At 37.3% G+C, this 20,162-nt stretch overlaps 2 protein-coding genes and 1 long non-coding RNA gene across 3 annotated transcripts; 1 reads left to right on the forward strand and 2 right to left on the reverse strand.

Moving 5' to 3' along the window:
- Positions 1–3,674: 3,674 nt before the first annotated feature.
- LOC127810478 (potassium channel AKT2/3) lies at positions 3,675–10,546 on the reverse strand. Its single transcript, XM_052349990.1, has 11 exons — positions 10,314–10,546; positions 9,903–10,121; positions 9,454–9,612; positions 8,925–8,982; positions 8,449–8,766; positions 8,072–8,311; positions 6,816–7,133; positions 5,694–5,882; positions 5,529–5,604; positions 4,828–5,397; positions 3,675–3,997 (listed from the first exon to the last, which is right to left on the reverse strand). Exons 1-11 carry the CDS (start codon positions 10,544–10,546, stop codon positions 3,876–3,878), a joined length of 2,502 nt encoding a protein of 833 aa, XP_052205950.1. The 3' UTR covers positions 3,675–3,875.
- LOC127810479 (uncharacterized) lies at positions 9,493–10,433 on the forward strand. The gene is made up of 3 exons (XR_008025457.1): positions 9,493–9,638; positions 9,734–10,215; positions 10,294–10,433. It is a non-coding gene; the product is annotated as an uncharacterized LOC127810479 (long non-coding RNA).
- A 7,096-nt stretch (positions 10,547–17,642) lies between the features above and the next one.
- Positions 17,643–19,780, reverse strand: LOC127810442 (probable receptor-like protein kinase At1g11050). Its single transcript, XM_052349931.1, is given in 2 exon segments — positions 17,643–17,822; positions 17,824–19,780. Coding segments are annotated over 2 exon segments (1,941 nt in total). The 5' UTR covers positions 19,588–19,780; the 3' UTR covers positions 17,643–17,645.
- Positions 19,781–20,162: the final 382 nt, after the last annotated feature.

The raw sequence follows: 20,162 nt of genomic DNA on the forward strand, positions 1-20,162 counted from the left end.
TAGAAGAATCTTTTTCTTTGTTCCTCTTCCTTTTTTGTTTGCCAAAGGTCTTCTCAATTTGTAGAGGCTCAATTGTAGGGTTATCTAAATCAGGCCAAAACTTCACGCCCTTAACTGATTGCAAACTATGTGAATATGACTTTAGGTAAGTCTTTTGGATTGAGTTTTCTATGAAACATGACACATATGGCATGTTGACATGGGATACCCTTTAATTCCCAATACCTATAGTTGCATGTTTGTTTCCTTAGGCCTACAACATGACCTTACTCTTCCTCAACTATCTCAAATCCAAAATCTCCATTGAATGTTATTTGACACTTCATACCAAGCATTTTATTTAGTTCCAACTTATCCATATCCATTAGTGATATATCACATCTCCAAGTGGATGTAAACTCTCTCATCAATTGAATTCTAATATTCTCTAGCATGGAGATGATCGATTTGAATCTAGCACCTAATATACAACTGTAATACCCCGAGAGTCCAGAGAAGTTAGTATATATCGAGGATAGTGTAAGAAAGGAAACAACACCAGCTGGATATCTTTTGGGCTGAATGTTGGCAAAGAACTCCTAAGTTAAGCGTGCTTGACCTGGGGCAATCCAAGGATGGGTGACCCCTCTAGGAAGTTCGTGTAGGTCCATCAGGGTAAGTTGTTTCGGATCTTCCTATCGCTCGAACGGGATGTTACAACAACCATTAAAAGTCATCAGGGTAAGTTGTTCCGGATCTTCCTATCGCTCGAACGGGATGTTACAACAACCATTAAAAGTTTCTAACATTTTATTTTCAACATCACATTGGCTATGAGTCTTAAAGAAAGCCCTACACCAAGTTCGATGATTATAACACAATAAATCTTCAACAATGGCGGTGCCTAACTTGTTCAATTCTTTTAATTTATCTTTTAATAGTACCCCAAATGGTGCTTTTGCACATTCTCAGAACTTCTTCCTCCTCTCTTCCCCCTTCCAATTCTTTGCCCAATTCTTCCAAATGAGTCTAGCACACATTCTATGTTCCACTTTTGGAAGCTCTTCATTTATGGTTGGAATCAATCCTTCTAATACATAATAATATCTATTAGACCATTTTTGACCCCCCCCCCCCCAAAAAAAAAAATGCTGCAATTAATAAAAAAGTGTTAAAAAAATTGATAACCGTTACTTTTTACATGTCTGTGACTACGGTCTAACCTTTTCAGTTGTAATTTCAAAGTCCTCTTTCAATATTGCAATGAATCACTTCCATTTTTTTTTTTTTTTTTTTGTGTTTTCTACGCCAACAACCCCATAAGACGAAGAGTACATTTGGTTATTACCATCTTTTGAAACAACCACAAGTAATTGTCCCTTACATTCTATCTTTAAAAAGCAACCATTCAAACCAATGATTTTCCTACAACCCTCCAAAAAGCATTGCTTACTTGCATTGAAACAATAATAAAATTTATTGAACCTTTGTTCCCCATTCTCTAACCTCTTAGCTTTAGCAAAGCAAGTGGTCCCAGGGTTGACCTTTTAATTTCATCAACATAATCATGCAATTTTGTAAATTCAACCCTATAATTCGCCCTTGCCTTGCTCAACACTTTATTCTTCACCTTCCTACAAACTATTCTTTCCACAAACACATTCAACTCTTTCCTACATAATTCTTGAATCTCCACAATCTTTATTCCTAGTTGGGATATTATCCTTTCTTTATATTGCATGGCTATGAACTCTGAATTACACCTTTTATTTCTACTTATCCCATAGCATTTGTGAACTATGTTTTGATTATGATATTGTTGGTTTTGGTCTAAAGTCTGGCAAATAGCAACCAAGAACAACCTTCTCTGCACTTGACTTTAACCCTTTTTGATTCATTTAGCCTTAAAACAACATCAACCCCCTTTGCAACAATATACTTCGAAACAACCTCTCTAAATTCCTGCACATTTTTAAATACCATTCCAAGTTCCCAATAAGGCACAACATCATTTGGATCAAAGTGGGTTTTCCTCTCCTTATTTCTTTGTTTTTTATTCTTCTATTAACTCCTATTCTGATTGACAATCACTAGTATCAGAGAATCATCTGGATTTGAACTTGCTGGATATGGCTCACCACCACCTGTTTTGCCTTCATGAGATCTGTTACATATATCCTCACTATTAAACCCAACATCAATCCCAGCCTCCCCTATTCTGTCTTGCTGCCACAAGCTCCTCATTCACATCACTGCCATCATTTGGATGATCCTCAGGTGCATCATCACTTTCATTCTTACTCACGACCTCAGTTGAACTATTTGAGTCTTCACTAACATCATTATCCACCCTTTGATTGCTTCTACCAGAATCTTTATTACCACCAACGCCTTACCCCCTAAGTGATTCTCTACCTTTATTCAATGCAACACCATCTCCACTTATATTAAAACCCTCATTTGTCTCAACTTGTGCATTTACATTTGCATTTTTCACTTGTACCCCATCTTCCTCCTCCACATGTTCATTATATAAATCTACAATACTCCCATTAGCAAACTCAATGAATACATCCACTATAACAAAATCCTTTCATAACATCCTAAAGTACTCCACATCACCGACTATAACATCTTTAAGGAATATAGAGTATATTTGTTCATAACTTAAATCTCTTGCATGGGCTTTGAATTCCACCACATATAACTTTTCAGTGTATATGTTAGGCATAAATGTTTCGGCTCTACCAATATACCTCATTACAGGGTTGACGTTCAGAAGAAATGTGAAAACAAAAAAAATAAGAAAATTGGACGACAAACTGACAGAAAAGATAAAAATAAAATAATTTTTTATTTCACTTTTATAAATAACTTTTTTTTTTTGCAAAATTTTAAAAATAAAAATTACAATCACATGAACCCAAGTTTTTTTTTAGATATAAAAAGTAAAAAATTAAACCCTTCATTGGAGATATATATATATATATATATTTTGAATTTTGTCCCAATTTCTCTTTCTTTTGGGGGCAATCCCAACTTTATAATCTAGATTTTAGACCATTCTATAAAAGCATTTTAAGTATCAAAATATATATATCTAATGAACAGTGGAATTAAATGAACAGTGAATTTATATATATATAGGTAATCGATATATAAATCAACTGTTAAAATAAATTTATATATATATATATATAAATCTGCAATCAGTACGATATTTTGATACAAGAACGACAATATATTCGATGATGATAAGAAAGACAACAAGCTCAACAATGGTGGAAATGATGATGGGTTCGAAGATGAGAACGAGGTTGGACGTTTTATAGAGTGCAAGAAAATAATAAAAAATTGAGAAAAAAAAAAAACTCTGGCGCATGAATTTCATTTTTATCCTTGATCTTATTTATTGTTTATTGAAGTGTTTAATAATTTTACTTTTTTAAAATATAAATTTCTATTGAGACATTTTAAAAATTTAAAATGTCACGGTACATTTTTGATAAAGCATAAAAGTGTATTTATGTGTTCACCCCCAAATAAAAATAATTGATGAGGGAAAAATCATGATCCCATACACATAATAAAGACTAATATCATGCTTGGACTTGAGGAGTTGATTCTATCAAAACTAATTTCATCATTTGAACTGAATAAAAGCTGATATTTTCTATGACGTATTCTAACAGAAATTTTCCCATAATTTAATATGTTTATATTACTGAACCACATAATTTTGTGGGATAACTTTATATGATAATCAAACTTGTCTTACAAGCTAGAAAACACTTTCAATTGTACCACGCGTTGCATAATGCACACAAAACACGTACACAATTCGCTTAGCATCATCTCTTGATCCTTGTCCATTTCTTCAACCACCTTTGACCAAGTCAGATATTTGGGTCAACTATATAAAGCTTATCATTATCTCTAATCACTTCAATGGAGTCAATTTCTGCTCCTTGTTCATCCAAAACCAGTGCATTTGTGGCATCAAATCCAAACTTCTCACCTGCCAGGAAACATGGCAGCATTGAAACATTGTCAACTTAACAGCTCGAAGGGTTCATTCTGTTGATGGAAGGATATCAAATCACAGAAATTAAGTAGTTATGTATAGGCACAGTATGAACCTGTGGAACAATAAAGATGGCATTGTTTGTTCTATATTAGGCGGATTATTATCTACTCACCTTTTCTTGTGATGATGAGTAATAATATGTAGAAAAATGCATATCATCAGGGGTCGATAGCCATGTATACTTATTTAAGCACAGACATGGGACCCTAATAGGAAGACTCTCCCATGCCCACATCTGGTTTTGCATCTGAGCCTCATGCCCCTTTCGTTGTTGTTACTAGAACCTGTATCTCCCACTTTCAAATTTGACTAGTTTTGGGTGAAGTAGATTCAAGTTAGGTAACCCCAATACTAATGGCAGATTAACAGGATTTAGTCTTATACACGCAGAGAAAGGTGGTCTTATTGTTACTAGAATCTGTATCTGCCACTTTCAAGTTAACAAGTTCGGTGAAGTAGATTCAAGTTACGTACCCCAATACGAATGGCAGATAATAGGATTTAGCCTTATACAGGCAGAGTATGGTGGTCTTACTAAATATGTAACGATGTTGCTCTAGGGTAAAAACAGGTGATATCCAAACTCTCAGGGTTTTACTGACATTCCCTGATCCACCTCATATTGCTCTACTATACCCGCTCTATTACCATTAGATTGGTTGAGGACCCATATTCCTACTTCAGGGAGTTGCATGATCTAAAAGACTAAAAAGATCAAATGGGGACGAGAAGGAAAAGAGAACTAACTAAGAAGCTTGTACCTGCAATGCTTTTGAGTTCCTCAAGTGAATTAGGCAACCTAACAAGCCTCCCAGCTTCTGTGCAACATCTGTCCATTCTGAGCTCCGGGTGGCCTCTGTATATACTGACTCTGGAACAACACAGTCCTTTTGATCTTCCTGGGTTGGACTCTTGCTCTCTATCATTCTTCCCCAAGAGCAGTTCAGTTGGGGATGATGAGTCTGGCACCATTATCTGATATCCCACCTCTCTCTTTTGCAGCATTTCATTCAAACGCATTGCCGGAAAACTATACTTATCTGTGCTGCCAATATCTGCACCATTCATCACTAGGAGCTTTACCATGTCGTCCTGGTTTTCTGCCATGGCAATCTGGATTGCTTTCTGGCCATGGCGGTCCTTTGCGTCCACATGCAGCCCGTGTTTCAGGAGCTCCTTCATCACTGTAAGGTCATTTCTCTTTGCCGCTGTGCACAGCAGATCACCGGCAATGTAAGGATCAGATATCGCAGCACAGTGGAACAGTATCCGAAAAATGGAATGGTGCTTTGCGGATATAGCATCCCACAATGCTGTGTTCCCATCCATGTCTGCCATACAAGTACATATTATCAGATAATGATGAAGAATTCCAAACCAAGATATAACCCCCAAAAATATGAATGGTAGTTGCACTTTAATTTTGTGGAAGAAACAAAGACATGATGAAGGATAACTTCACCTCGCAGGTGAACATTACAAGCATGCTTAAGAAGTACTAGTACGCAATCTTCATGCCCTTTTGATGCTGCAATGTGCTGTTATGTAAAAGAAGAAAGAAATCAGGGAAAAAATGGAACGTGTTTAAGAATAAAATAAATATGAAATGGGAACATAAATAAGATACCAGTGCAGTCCGTCCTTTGGAGTCTCCAATGTCAGGATCCAATCTAGCCTTGAGAAGCTCATCAAGGAAAGCGGCATTGCCTGTGCCAGCCACAGTCAGCAAGTTGATGGACATGTTTGGATCACCGTCTTCTTCCCCAGCTTCAAGCCATATGTCTCCAATTCTCAAATCCTTGAGCTTTTTGTGATGCTGATGGATAATCATTAAGTCATACAATCAACTTCAGAATGAGCACAACATATCTTGAAAGGTAATCTTCTCTGCACTTATTTTATTTTCCCTTCCTCATCAGCGCATGCATAATGTACGCTAATTTGTATTGGTATTTTCTGTTTTATTGTATATAGAACACACACACACACACACAGGTAAATTACACTCAGCACCCTAGAGGTTCAGCAAAAACAAAAAGGCATCCCTAACATTTGAGAAATGATCTTCTGACTTTACAACTCTAGCTGCACTTTCCCCCTTTATTGTTGTTAAAATTGTTAAGATAACAAAAATACCTCACATTTCCTCTCTCCCTCCCTTTATCCTCTTCATTTGTTTGGTGAATTAGCCAAAATCTAGCAGTTTGTTGATCTCTTTCATAGGTTCGACACTAGTTTAGCCATCACCAAACACGAGAGAGAGAGAGAGAGAGAGAGAGAGAGAGAGAGAACCAGATTCCAGTTAGCTCTCCATATGAGGAGAAGAGAAGGAAGAGAGAATACGTGAGGATATTTTTACCATATTAAAATTTTTTAACATATGTGAAGTAACGGTAAGGGGGAAAGTGTAGCTTGGGTTGTGAAGTCAGTAGAAGTTTCTATCATTTCTCAAATGTTGGGGGGTATCTTTTTTTTTTTTTTTTTCCCTTCTTATCAAACCTGAGGGTGCTAAGTGTAATTTTTCCAAAAGAAAAAAAGAATATATTGTTCAACAATAATTGTAGCAGAGTGGTCTTTGCAGGTTGGAAGAGGTTTCGGACCATTTCCAGAGGGTCCCATCCCATGACGCATTACATAGAAATGAATAACAAATCTATTCTCCATATCACTATATTATCCATCCTGATAATATTTGCACTCCGAAACAGACGAGAAAAGTAAAGAATTTCAGTATTTAGTCTGGACCAACCTGAAGGAAGTTCTTGAACATGGTGACATTGTCATCTTGTTTGGTTTGCATTGCTTCCAAGAGGGCACTGGTTTTCAGGCGGAGGAGCTGGGAAAGTGTCTTGGTTCGATAGGTAAAGCTTTGAGGTCTGCTACAGAGAGCTCCTACTTCTCCAAACATGTCCCCAGACAGAAAAGCGCCAACAGCTCTCTCTTTCTCCATCTCGCAGTCTATCATCTCCACCTCCCCTGATACAATGATGTAAACATCATCTGGGGCCTCATTTTGCAGGATTACATCCTCTCTGGGTGGTATGTACTCGGCCTTCATATCTGCGACCTGATCAATTTGATTATGTTAAGCTGGTTACAGAGGTTCTAATTAAAGTTTGAATTAAACTTTATCCCTTTGTGGTTTGGATACAAATATAAAGTATATATATATATGATAAAATGGCTATGTGTTTCTCATCTAAACCACAATATCAAAGTGTAATCAGCCTAAAATGCACGGGTCATGCTATTTGTACATCATTTATGTACACCTTGAGCTACACAAGACACATAAATGACATAAATACCCCTCGTTTCACTGCGCCTCACCATCTTGGGTGAGAGCACTTTAGACATTGGAACGTTATTGTGTAGCCCAAGATGTACACAATGATGTACCAATAGCATTTTTCAAAATGCACACCTAGCCAGTGAGTGAGACTCTTAAGATGTGAAAGACAGGTTTCCTATCTCTAACTTTTACAAACTCTTTGTAATTTGCGTAGGACACGTGTTCCCATGTAGACACTTTGAATACTAAAAAAGTAACGGTTTTCTTTTTTGACTCTTTAGTTTTACAACTTGATAATTGCATGATTATTTTGTTTTTCCATATTTTAATTGCATGACTATTCAGTTTTCATACCCTTCATGCTTCTAATCTCTAGTTCTTTAAACATTGATTGGATTGTGAGGAACGAAACAACTAGATTGTGAGTTGATTGCTAATTAGATTGCAACTACTCATTTGAATTTTGGCTTATGAATTTTAAATGCATATTTGTGAGTTTAGAATATAGCTTGAATCTAGTGATACTTTATTATGCTTTAAAAATATAAAAAAATATTTTATTAATTAGCATATGTCGACTGTGTCGTGTTCTACTTTTTTTAAAAATGTCATGTTTCCATGTCCCAAGTCTCGTGTTCTCCATAGGTAAAGCTTATTAGCCCTATTATCGATTATTGGGAAACTGAGAGAGATGAATGGACTCAATTGCATACCAAGAGCAGGAGAATTTCCCTGGAGACACCCTTGAAGAGATAGACCTTCTCAACAGTGGGCAAGAACAAGTGTTGCCTGATGCTATTGCAAATGGTTCTGGGGAGCTGCTCAATGAGTTGCTGCTGGTTCAAGCTCTCAGCCTTGAATCTCAAGCACATATAAGCTAGTATCTGCCCTCTCAACCTCGGAGGCAGCCTATTCCGGCTCACAAAGCTTGATGCAGATTCAATGCTATTTCTCTACAAAATACAGCAAATTGCTTGGTACTTCAAACAGATTGAGGGCCTATTGGTCGTGTAAATTCTACTACAAGTCTACAACATAAATTTCACAGGAGGGATAATGCGAGTTAAGAGTTCCAAGATTTAGGGCTCACGAATTCCATGGTGCGGCGAGTGCCTTCGACGACGAGATTGGTCATGTTGCCGATCAAGTATGCGGTGAGGCCGAGGTTGAAGAGCATGTAGAAGATTATGAAGATCATCTCCATAGCGTTGACGGCGTGCATGTCGCCGTAGCCGACGGTGGTCATTGTGGTAATGGACCAGTACAGGGCGGAGATGTAGCGAATCCACAGGCTCGTCTCCCTGAAATTGGGGATCACCGCCCCGATCCATGTCTTCCCCTGGTGCGGATACCTGTCCGCCAGCAGGTAGTAGAGGCACCCGGCGCAGTGCACCAGGAACAGCGTCACCTACAGAATTACAACCAATTTTTATGCGCAATTTCATCCAAACCCAAGAATTCTGATTGATGAATTGAAGATGGGATTGACAATTGAGGAAAGTGAAGAAACTATCGGATTGGAGATGCAGTTCTGATTGATTAATTGATTGATTGATTTCCACTTACAGACAACAGCCTGGCGCATCTCACCCAGAAATAGCTGAATCTGATATCCTTCTCCAGCCTGCAACATTGTGAATTGTGTGCTTCACTTTTTCGTCCCAATTCTCTAATATAGATTGCCTATGATGTAACTAAATGTTTTTAAGGAAAATGTTATCTAATACATTACTATTATATAGTTTATAGAAGAAGATATTAAATAAAATAAATAATAACATATAATTTTTTTAATAAAAAAATATCACCGTCATCAATTATGAATCATAACATTATTCAAAAGAAAAAGACGAGATTAGAGAAAATGTTAAATGTCATCTTTGTCTCGACCAAATTTCAAAGAAAAAGACGAGACTAAAGAAAATATTAAATGCCATCTTTGTCTCGATCCAATTGGAATCGAATCTTAATTGAATTTTTCAAACCTAACCGCCCCTAACCAACTAGGATAGGACCGGACAGTCAGTCCCATAGAGTTGGAGGTATTTTATCAACTCTTCCTATCTATCATTATTTATCTTATAGATTGGAGTACCTTGTGAAGAACTGTTTCACCCGGCGGATTCGCCAGAATCGGAGACTTCCGAGGAGAGAAAAGGAGAGACCCATCCGGCGTTGGCCGGTGAAGAGGAAGGCCAGTGCCTCGAACGGCACCGTCGACGCCACATCCATCCAAAACCACGACGCCAAATACCTACCGCCATCACCAACCACCATACCGTAAGATTTTTTTTACTTCTTATTTTCCCTAATTTTAATAAACAAAAAACACAGCGCGGCGTCCATCTATTCTCATCAATCAACCACTTTCCCAGTTAGGTGCAGCACCGGAAAAGTTGGCAGAAGTGGTGGGCCGCCGCCGGCGGTTCCCACTGGTGGCTGAAGTACTCTTCAGCTTACTTCAGCCGTGCCCGCAAACACAAGATGTATGAGATATATATATGGCCAACTACTAGTTAAACAAAGCCCGGCCTGTGTACGTACCTGACGGCGATCTTCCTGGGTTCGCAGACTAAGAGCTGAGTAGTGCGATCAATGTAGGCAACAAAGAAGGTTAAGACAATATCAACTGCAAAGAAGAGATCAACGATGTTGTCGGCGATGCATAATCCTCTACTTGGAGAGTAATTAAGGAATGCCACCTCGAAGGGGTATACCCACGCAGAGTAAAAGACTAAAAGCACCATTAATGTCTCCCAACACCTGCATTTACATGTACCCATACCCATAAATTAATTATTATACATAAGTGGCACGAAAGTCGACACATAGAGCCCAGAAAAGAATAAGATCTCATGTATGTACTAGTCCTTAATTGGTCGCTTGTTATATATGAGATTAATTATCCGGGTCTAACAAAGCATGTATTTTGAAGGTAGCTAGCTACGTACGTACCTGTATCTGGAGTCCATTGGGGAGATGATTCTGCTGGTGGAATCAGCCTGGTTCTGGGCATAGTCAGTTGAATCACCCAGAGGTGGGAGGATTACTTTAGAGAGGTATCTCAAGTCATCGCTGGTTGATGATGATGGACAATCTTCACGTTCACGATGATGATGGTTTCTCAGCATGATGCTGGAAGTTGATGGTGAGTGAAGGCTATCTGCAGGCGACAACTTCACTCCCATGATCAGTACTGGAGGCTATGGCTCTGCAAACAGGATTCATTGATCATCAACACATACACATATATGAAGCTTTTTGGATCATTCTTGAGAAAGAAAGAGATGAAGCCTTGTTGCAGAGAGAGAGAGAGAGAGAGAGAGTGGTTTGTGGGTGGTGGTCCTTTTGAGCAAGTAGCTGGAGCAGGGAGTACTATGGCCAGGGGGGAGAGAAAGAGAGAGAGGTAATGGGAACACCTGCAATATTCATTGATTCAGCAGGCTGCTTCAGGGAGATAAGATCAAGGGGGCTGTGTTGCTAAAAGAAGATGCTGTGTTGTGTGGGGTAGTGCCCATTCTTCTGGCCCTTGTCTCCGGTGCCATCAACTTCCCATCCACCCCTCTCTCTATATATAATTCCAACATTATGATATGATGTTACATGGGCAAAAGTTGTCATGTTATTATTTGATATCTAGAAGGGGAAAAATGCAATATATATATATATATGTATTTTATCTAAAAAATTAGTCTCATATGTGACTTTACTCTTAATTAAATTATAAAAAAATATTTCGATAACTCAAAACTTATAACTTTTTTCTTTTAAAGGTGTCTCAAGTGGTGGTCTATAATACACGAAAACATCTCTGGGACATCGTTTCGACGAGTCTAAAATTTTTTTATTTTGAAAATGTCAAAAAAAAAAAAAAATGGATCGTTTCTACAATTTTAAAAATATTTTGGGACCATTTCATAAGAAAGGCTTCAAAGACTCCAAAGTGGTGCTCTCATTAATTTGTAAAAAATATATTTTGATAACTCAAATTTATGACTTTTCTCTTTTAAAAATGTCTTAGGTGGTGATATATGACGTATAAAATTGTCTCGAAAGCACTACTTTAGCATTTTCAAAACGTTTAAAAAAGATATTTCGATAACTCAAATTTATAACCTTTTGCTTTTAAAGGTGTCTTAGGTGGCGATCTCTATGATGCATGAAAACATTTCAGAGGCATCATTTCGACCATTTTGAAATGTTTTTATTTTTGAAATGCCAAAAATACCACACACAAAAATATATATATATTTTGGGACATTTCATAATTTTAAAAAATACAAAAAATATGTTTCAGAAAGGTTTCGAAGAGTTAAAAATGACGCTCCGAAACCGTTTTCATGCATTAATTTGTTAAAAAAAATATTTTAATAACTCAAATCTTATGATTTTTCGCTTTTTAAGAAATTATCGAGTGGTGATCTATGATGCATGAAACTGTTTCTGAGATATTGTTTCAACACGTTTTTATTTTCAAAATGCTTAAAAAAAATTCAACCTATTTTTATAATTTCAAAAATATTTTTTTAAAATATTTTAAAAAGTCTAAAATAACGCTTCCAATAGATTTTTGAGCAAAATAGAATAAAATAATAATAATAATAATATCAGTTATAAAGCGTTATTCCTTTCAGACGCACCCACCCACAGGCAAAGCCAAGGGGAAGTGTATCAATGCTATGCTGTGCATCTGAAAAGATAACTAGATAATATGAAATTGGTGGGAAAAGAAAGAATGAGAAATGGTGTCGGCCCGACGCGGTGATGAGCTGACTTGGTGGACTCATAGTCGGACTCCTTTCTAGGCCCTTCTGGGCCCACTGATTTTGGCCCTCCTTTAATGCATCAACTACCAGACAACCTCACGGTAGTTTAGTAATTTTAAAATTAATTTAATTAAAATTAATCATTACACCCTCTTTATTACTAATAATGATATATTAAATAATTTGCTCGAAAACCTTTTGAATTTTGATTTTCAAAAAAATGCAGGGATTAATTTGGTGAAGAATAAGAGTTCAAGGGGGTGTTCCGAGGCAAAAACTCAAAGTTTTAAGGAGTGAAGTTTTATTTTTTATCAAATTAATTTTGGTCTTTTTAGAAAGATACATGAATTAATTTGGTGAAGAATAAGAGTTCAAGGGGGTGTTCCGAGGCAAAAACTCAAAGTTTTAAGGAGTGAAATTTTATTTTTTATCAATTTAATCTTGGTCTTTTTAGAAAAATATAAGGATTAATTTGGCGAAAAATAAAAGTTCAAGGGGTGTTAGAGCCAAAAATTCAAAGTTTAAGGAGTGAAGTTTTAATTTTATCAAATTAATCTTGTTCTTTTAAAAAAATATATAAGGATTAATTTAGCAAAAAATAAAAGTTTAGGAGATGTTCGAGCCAAAAATTCAAAGTTTAAGGAGTATAGAACAATTTGCTTAACCTAATTAGTAATGAAGGGTGTCATGGCAAATTTTAGAAAATTTAGAGAGTGATTAGACTAATTTTAATAATTCAGAAGTACTTGGGATAAATTGTTAAATTTTAGAAGATGTACAACTCATTTATTCTAAATAAATTCTAAAATATCACATTTTATGTCAGAAATTTAGATAAATTACACTTAACATCCTTCAAATTTGATATAAAAATAAAGATACCTTTTAACATTTGAGATGTGACACAAACAATCTCATAACTTTATAAATCTACTTTCACTTTTCTCATATTATTAATTCATAGATGTTAAAATTTTGATATGATAAAATTATCTTTATATTTTCTCTCACGTTCTTTATTTTCTTCTTATATGGTGAATTAGCTAAAATTTGGTTATCTGTCTATCTTTTTCTATACTTTGACGATGGTTTAATCATTAGCAAATTAAAAAAAAAAAGAAAAATATTGAAAAATTCTCAAACTCTAATAAGTCTAAAGACATCATAATAGAATAAAGATGAAGACGAAGAAAAATAAAATATAAGAGGTATTTTTGTCATATTAGTAGTTTTAACAACCATATAGGAGAAGTATAGTTAGAGTTGTAAAAATAAAAAAATATTATTATCTCTCAAATGTTAAGGCTTTGTCTGGCATATTTTATATATTTTTTATGTTAAAAGGAATGTATCAATGTATATTGGTAATTTAAATACTAATATTCACCTTTTTTATTTAATTTTTTGAGCGATACTCGAGATATGTTCTAGCAAAAGTTATAGACGTTTTTGATTTTTTTTAATAAATTTTGGCTAAAAAAAAAATAAAAATAATTTTTTGTTGTTTTGAGTTTTTTTTATAATTTTTTTTATTTTAAAAAAATATATTTTAAAAAATAACAAATAGAACGCGTTTTCAATATTTTAGAAAATCAAAAACTAAAAATGACTTAAAATAACAAAAAGAGCGCAGTCTTAGATTCTTAAGATTTGATTGGAGATAAATTTGTTCGTTCATCTAAAGCTGTGGAGTAAGCAAACTGTAAGTTTTAGAGAGGGTAAGATAAGTTCAAGCCGAAGGTAATTTGTGATAGAGAGATCTCTCGAGTTTTTTACGTTATAAAAAAATTAATAATAGTATATTAATGCACAATATTATATGAGTTTCAGATATGGGTGTGGAAATAGTATTTTAAAAAGTAATGTCACAAAGCACTCAAACCTAAGGATTGGGTGGGTTTGCAGTAGCCTGCAACCATAGTAGCTCCCATGATGCACGTAGAGTTACGTTGCCCCAATTGCAATGATTTGGATGAGTATGGCGACGGCGATGGCGATGGCGATGGCGATGGCGATGGCTATTTCATCTGTAATGGGGACCCTCGCATCCACGAGAAGATTGGTGGAGAGAGAGAAGAGTGAGATTTCTGAGAGCGACGTTGCGATTTTTGAGATTTCGGAGCGAAGCTCAACCAAGCAAAAGGTGAAGATTCGTTCACACTCGCAACGTGCTTAATGCATCGTCAAACTAGCGCCTTAAGAAGAGAATCCAAGCACAGTTTTGCGTGTTTCCTTCTCCTGCTAGCGACAGGGATCCAGAGATTTGGTGTCGTTTTACGGGAAAATGGGGAGATCTAATCAAGTTACGGTTAAGGAAGGATTTCTGAAGCATGGATTGAGATTGATTGCTTTTCTCCTCTTCCTTCTTCTTGCCCTTGCTGTTGCAGAGCTTCATCTCGGCCACATTTCTCGTCAATTTCGAAGATGCCGACCAGAGAAATGAAAATGAAGCTCTGTAACTACTACTTGGGGAATTTGAATTTGATCTCGAAACAGGTTCGCGGCCTCAATTACTCCTTATCGAGAACTCCGTTAATATGTTTGTCTTTCAGTCAATGAATTGCTCGTTTGTCGTTGCTCCGTTTAGCTTCAATTGCCTAGTGATTTCCTTCCAATTAATATTATCATCTCTACACTCACTCCTTCCAAGAAAAAATCCATTGCTAGTTGGAAGTATTCCAATTAGATGCCCTTAACTACCACGTTAGGCTAAACACTAATGTTTTGTTAAATTGGCTAGCTGTCACTGAGAACTAGTTTGAATGGTAACTTGGTTAGATTGCAAGTGAGTTCACTTCACCAAAATAAAACATGTGAATTCTAGGCGAGCAGTACCACCGAGGAGCCTAATCCAGTTTAGAATGTCTTGGAGAGGAAACCATTATGTCCATTGCCTGATTGGCTGGCTGAGATGACGCAGAAGTTGAAAGCGACAAATGTCTGCACTTGGGATAGTACTTGACCTATAGTCAGATTGGTCACAAATATCCTTGCTGCAACTAATTACGTAAGCTTGGGAAGCTCTTAATGAGATGTTATACCAGAGAGGACCCCTCTGTGTGATAAATATGTTAGTGGATGAGAGAACAAAATTAAAAGAAAGGATTAGTTCATACTTCGAGGGAGAAGTCTTGGAATCAACAATGAGGTTATTATTTTGTGTATCAAAAGTTATGGATTCAAGTCGTATAAATAAAAAAAAAAAACTGCAAGCATAAACAACTCTTTCTCAACCCTAGCCACGCGAAAAACCTCTTACAGTGGACAATTTAAGTCTATGTATTATACTTGCCGCCTTAACTGAGTCAAGTCTCAAGAAAGAGCTACTGGAGAATATCCATCATTGATTGACATGCTATTAATAAGATCAGTCTCAAGTATATATTTCTATACCAACTCGATCATATGTTGGACCAAATGGCTGATTCAAAATAATTCCCCAAGAGTACTGACTTGTGTAGTGGACAACCATCAAATTTGCTTTAGACCCGGTACAGAATGAAAGATTCCCTTTTAAGAGTCGAGATGCACTCTATGAGTAACCACTCATGCCCTTTGAGTTGTCCAACTTTAGCACAATATATCATCATACACCCTTTCATGCAAAAACTTTTGGCGCAGAAAGTGTAGTACCGTAAAAAAATTAAACTTGGATGGTACCACAAAAAAATGTAGATTTGAGCAGAAATGCTAAATAGAACCATAAAAAGTTAAAACTTAGAAGTGCTCCTATTATGTGAAGACAGGGCTTTAACCAAGCCAACCAGGATGCGGTGAGCAAACACACCTTATCAGAATGCTGTGTAATCAGTGTAAAGCCCTCTCAGTAACGGCAGAAGACAAGTAATTATTTGAAAGAGAACAATTTAGCCTTGGCAAATAGGCACCAAGTTATGAGGTTTTCTTTTCAAATACAATATATGTACAAAATGTTCCTCAAACGGGGGAGGAGAGTGCAATCTTTCAATCAAGTTTGTTGGTTGCTGTCACTCCCCCAGCAGGCTATTTACAGGAACCAAGAATTCAGATAGATTCTTCAACCAATCATCACAAGACAAATACCATACGTGCTAACCAATTTTTAGTAGACTCCAAAATCTTTAAAGAAAAAAACTTATGCACAAAAAAGCACCAAAACTAAAAGGTCTAGGATGTCTGGCTAGAGAGGGATGTCTGGCTAGTCAGGAAATGGTATCTGGATATCTAATCAATATCCACTCCATGCAGAATGGAACAACCAAAATAAAAATTGGTATCTTCCAAATAATTAGTCAGTTCTAAGATTCCAAGATTTTAATATCTGGGCATCTAATGAATATCCTCTCCATGAAGAAACCATTGTTCGTCTTCTTGCCTCCCTGACACAAAATGGAACAACCGAATTAAAGATTGTAATCTTCCAAATAATTAGTCAGTTCTAAGATTCCAAAATTTTAATGTCTGGATATCTAATGATTATTCGCTCCATGTTAACGCAGCACGAAATAAAGGATTTCCAGCAAAATCTTCAAAACAAAGAAACTGGAATCCACCGGTGATAGGAGTAACAAAACTGGAATCCACCAGCAATTTGGTGTAAAACTCACAAAATAATTTCATTCAAAGTTAACATTAATGAAGAAGAGAACATGTTTAAATACTACTAACAACCCTAAACCCTAAAATAAACATAAAACTAAAAAGACAAAAATAGACATAAATTAAAATATTGTTTGACTAGTATTATAAATGCTATTTTGAGCTTGAGCCCCAAATTGGTCCTACATCAATCCCTTCCACCTCCGAAGAACTTGACCCCGAGCTATAATCTGGATAGAGAGGCTCATTATCTTCATGGAAGTCATACAAGTCTGCCACGTTGAAGGTACTAGATATTCCCATAGAAGCTGCCAGATCAAGAGTGTAGGCGTTGTTGTTGTAGGTACCAACGATAAATCTCCTCTTCCTTAGAAACACCATCACTGAATTCCTTTCCTGGAATTGTTTAGTCCGCTGGTGAGCATCTGCGGTAGCCTTATACTTTGCATTAGTCTTTTCTAACTTCTGCTTTACTTCCTCACGGACAGTAATCACATTTTCAGCCAAACGTTCAGCAGTTGTACCCTTACTGTGACCTTGGGATAGCTTCACAAAATCAACTACATGGTTGGGAACTTCATCACAAGTATATACCATTCTCTGTCTTGTTGCCTCCCTGACACAAAATGGAACAACCTAAGTAAAGATTGGAATCTTCCAAATAATTAAGTCAGTTCTAGAATTCCACGGTTTCAACATTTTCCCCTCCTCCTAGGCTATCATATGAAGCATGGCACCCACCTCCAAGTGTGTCTAACAGAACTTCTATTTGTTCATAACCATTTTCAATTCATTCCACATATAGGCTTGGAGTTAAAAAGTAAATTTCTCAAGTTTTCAACTGAACTGCATAAAGCAACGTAGAAAAATAGTTCCAAGACTGGTTTGTGCCCCCCATCAACCTCTTAGCCAAAGAGATCATAAACAATAAAAGCTGTCTCAGTTACCTGAGCATATCTCCAAAAACCAATTTGGGTCCACTTAATGTTGGTGATATGGCGAAGGTGTTCCCATCCCTGGAAAATGAAGGGTGTCCAAGGGGCATAGGCCTATCAGGAATTGCAGGAACTTTAATATCTCCTTCCAACATTTTTATTGCATCCAAAATCGTAGGCCTTAAGGGCCACCATCACATGAGCACACAAAATCCCAACTTTCACAAATCTTTCCATTATAGCCTTTGGATTTGAATTTGCTGAATCTCCATTCACCAACAAAGAAGCATCTAAAACCCCCTCTATTTTTCCTGCCTTCACTAGTGACCAAGCCCAATCTGTAATCAGAAATGCATCCAGTGATCCTGGGGAAGACAAATCAAGAGCTTTCCTTCCACACATTATTTCCAAAACCACCACCCCAAAACTGTAAACATCACTCTTTCCAGTCAATTGCCCATAGAGTGCATATTCCGGGGCTAAGTAACCATGAGTACCAGCCACTCTAGTGGTGAGATGAGACTGCCCTTCTCTGCTTTGCCTTGCCAATCCAAAATCTGCCACTCTAGCCCTCATCTCTGCATCCAACAGTATATTTGTGGACTTAATATCCCTATGATATATACCAGGCTTTACTCCATAATGAAGATAAGCAAGCCCTTTCGCCACATCCAAAATTATGTTCTTTCTTTGGGGCCATGTCAATGGTTGTTTCCTATTTGTGCTCCGATTCTTGGTCCAAAAGAGATGGTCATCAAGATTCCCATTTGGCATGTAATCATAAACAAGAAATCTCTGGCTCTCTTCATATTGCTCATCATCTTCCCCGGTTACACAACAACCCCTCAGGGGAACCAAATTCCTGTGCCGCAAATTGCTAATTATATCAACTTCATTGCAAAACTCCTCGTTCCCCTGAAAATCAGATTCTATCACCTTCTTAACAGCAACTACAGTCCCATCTTTCAAAGTTCCCTTATGCACCACCCCAAACCCACCTCTCCCGATGAAATTCTTCTGCGAGAAGTTGTCAGTTGCCTTCGCAAGTTCATCAATCTTGAACCAAATTGAACCCGTATTCGGCCTCACTCTGGGCCTCGAACCCAACTCCTCCCCATCCAATCCATAACCAAGCTCAACACCATCCCTTTTCCTCCACCATTCCTTGTCCCAGCACAAGTACAGACCCACCAGCACAGCCACCACCAACACGGCAACGCCGGCTCCAGTAAGGCCAAAAACAAGAGCCAAATGGGACTTACCAGACCCAGAATCGGCAGCAACTGAAAGCCCAAAAATGCAAGAAACGGCCCCTGTGCTCTCGGGACCCAACTCATTCACAACACCAGCAGCATACAAGATTGAGAAGTGAAAGCAATCAGTGGCGTGAGATTTATTACCGTCAATGGCGATTAGGCTGCCCTGAACCTGGAACCCGGCGGCGACGCAGGCGTCGCAGGCCGTCAAATCGGTGAGGTCCGGCCGGCAATCGGAGTCCAGAGAAGTGTTCGTTCCGAGCTTGGCAACCCAGTCGCGAGTGGATTCAATCGCCGCGCAAACATCGGGCGTGATCACGAACTGCCGAGGATCAAAGCAAACAGAAGTGAGATGGGACGGCAAAGAGAGAACATGGAGACCGGACTGGAGGTCGGCGAGGCAAGCAACGGAGGTGCCGTAGTCGGGGAGGCGGAAGAGGGAGGTCCGCTTGAGGCGCTGAGCCAAGGCGATGCCGAAGAGGCTGAGGAGCGTTTGGCAACAGCGGGTTAAGTTGTTGGAGTTGCTGGCTGGGAACTCCGGGTTGCAGGTCTGGCAGTCGGAGACCGGCCACCGGACTTTCTGGACATAGCTCAGATCCATTGGGCATCGGGAAACGTTGGCGGTCGCCGGAGCTGGAGAAGAAGATGAGAGAGGAAGAAGAGAGAGAAGAACAATGAGCATAGCAAACTTCATCTTCTTCTTCCCTGTTTCTGAAAATCCTTCCCTGGTTTTGGGTTTAGATGGACAGACACAGAGAAGGGTAGATGATTTGAGAGATGATAAGTACAGCAGACAACCATCAAAAGTCAAATTCAAAGCTGCCCTGGAGCTGGGGCTGGGGCTACTGGAGAGTAAGGAGAAAGACGAAGGAACGAACTTCCCGTTCCTTGTTCGTTGGGAAATTTGGAAAAATAGGGCTCTCGGTACTAAACTTTGAAAAAATAGGACACTTTGAATTTTTTTTTACAAAATTACTTTTTACAAAATTAAGATTGAGTTCTTTTTATTGTTATTTTTAATTTTTAATTTTTTAAAATAATAAAAATACGTTCTATTCACTGTTTTTTAAAATATATTTTTAAAAATAAAAAAATTATAAAGAAAACTCAAAACAACCAAAAATTATTTTCAGTATTTTCATCCAAAACAACCTCTAAACTCAAAATACATTTATTTATTTATTTATTCATATTTTATAATTGTAATGGAAAAAAATATTACAAAATTTATTAACTTGAAAATGTATATATTTTTTTAATAATATATTA

The sequence above is a fragment of the Diospyros lotus genome, chromosome 9 (assembly GCF_014633365.1).
Source record: "Diospyros lotus cultivar Yz01 chromosome 9, ASM1463336v1, whole genome shotgun sequence".
NCBI lineage: Eukaryota > Viridiplantae > Streptophyta > Magnoliopsida > Ericales > Ebenaceae > Diospyros > Diospyros lotus.

Excerpts from the sequence above, each read along its gene's own strand:
- LOC127810478 (XM_052349990.1), bottom strand. The coding sequence starts at position 10,546 with ATGGGAGTGAAGTTGTCGCCTGCAGATAGCCTTCACTCACCATCAACT. Across the intron at positions 9,613-9,902 it reads CCCAGGAAGATCGCCGTCAG|GTATTTGGCGTCGTGGTTTT; the intron begins GTACGTACACAG and ends TGATGGCGGTAG. Across the intron at positions 3,998-4,827 it reads GGAACTCAAAAGCATTGCAG|GTGAGAAGTTTGGATTTGAT; the intron begins GTACAAGCTTCT and ends GTTTCCTGGCAG.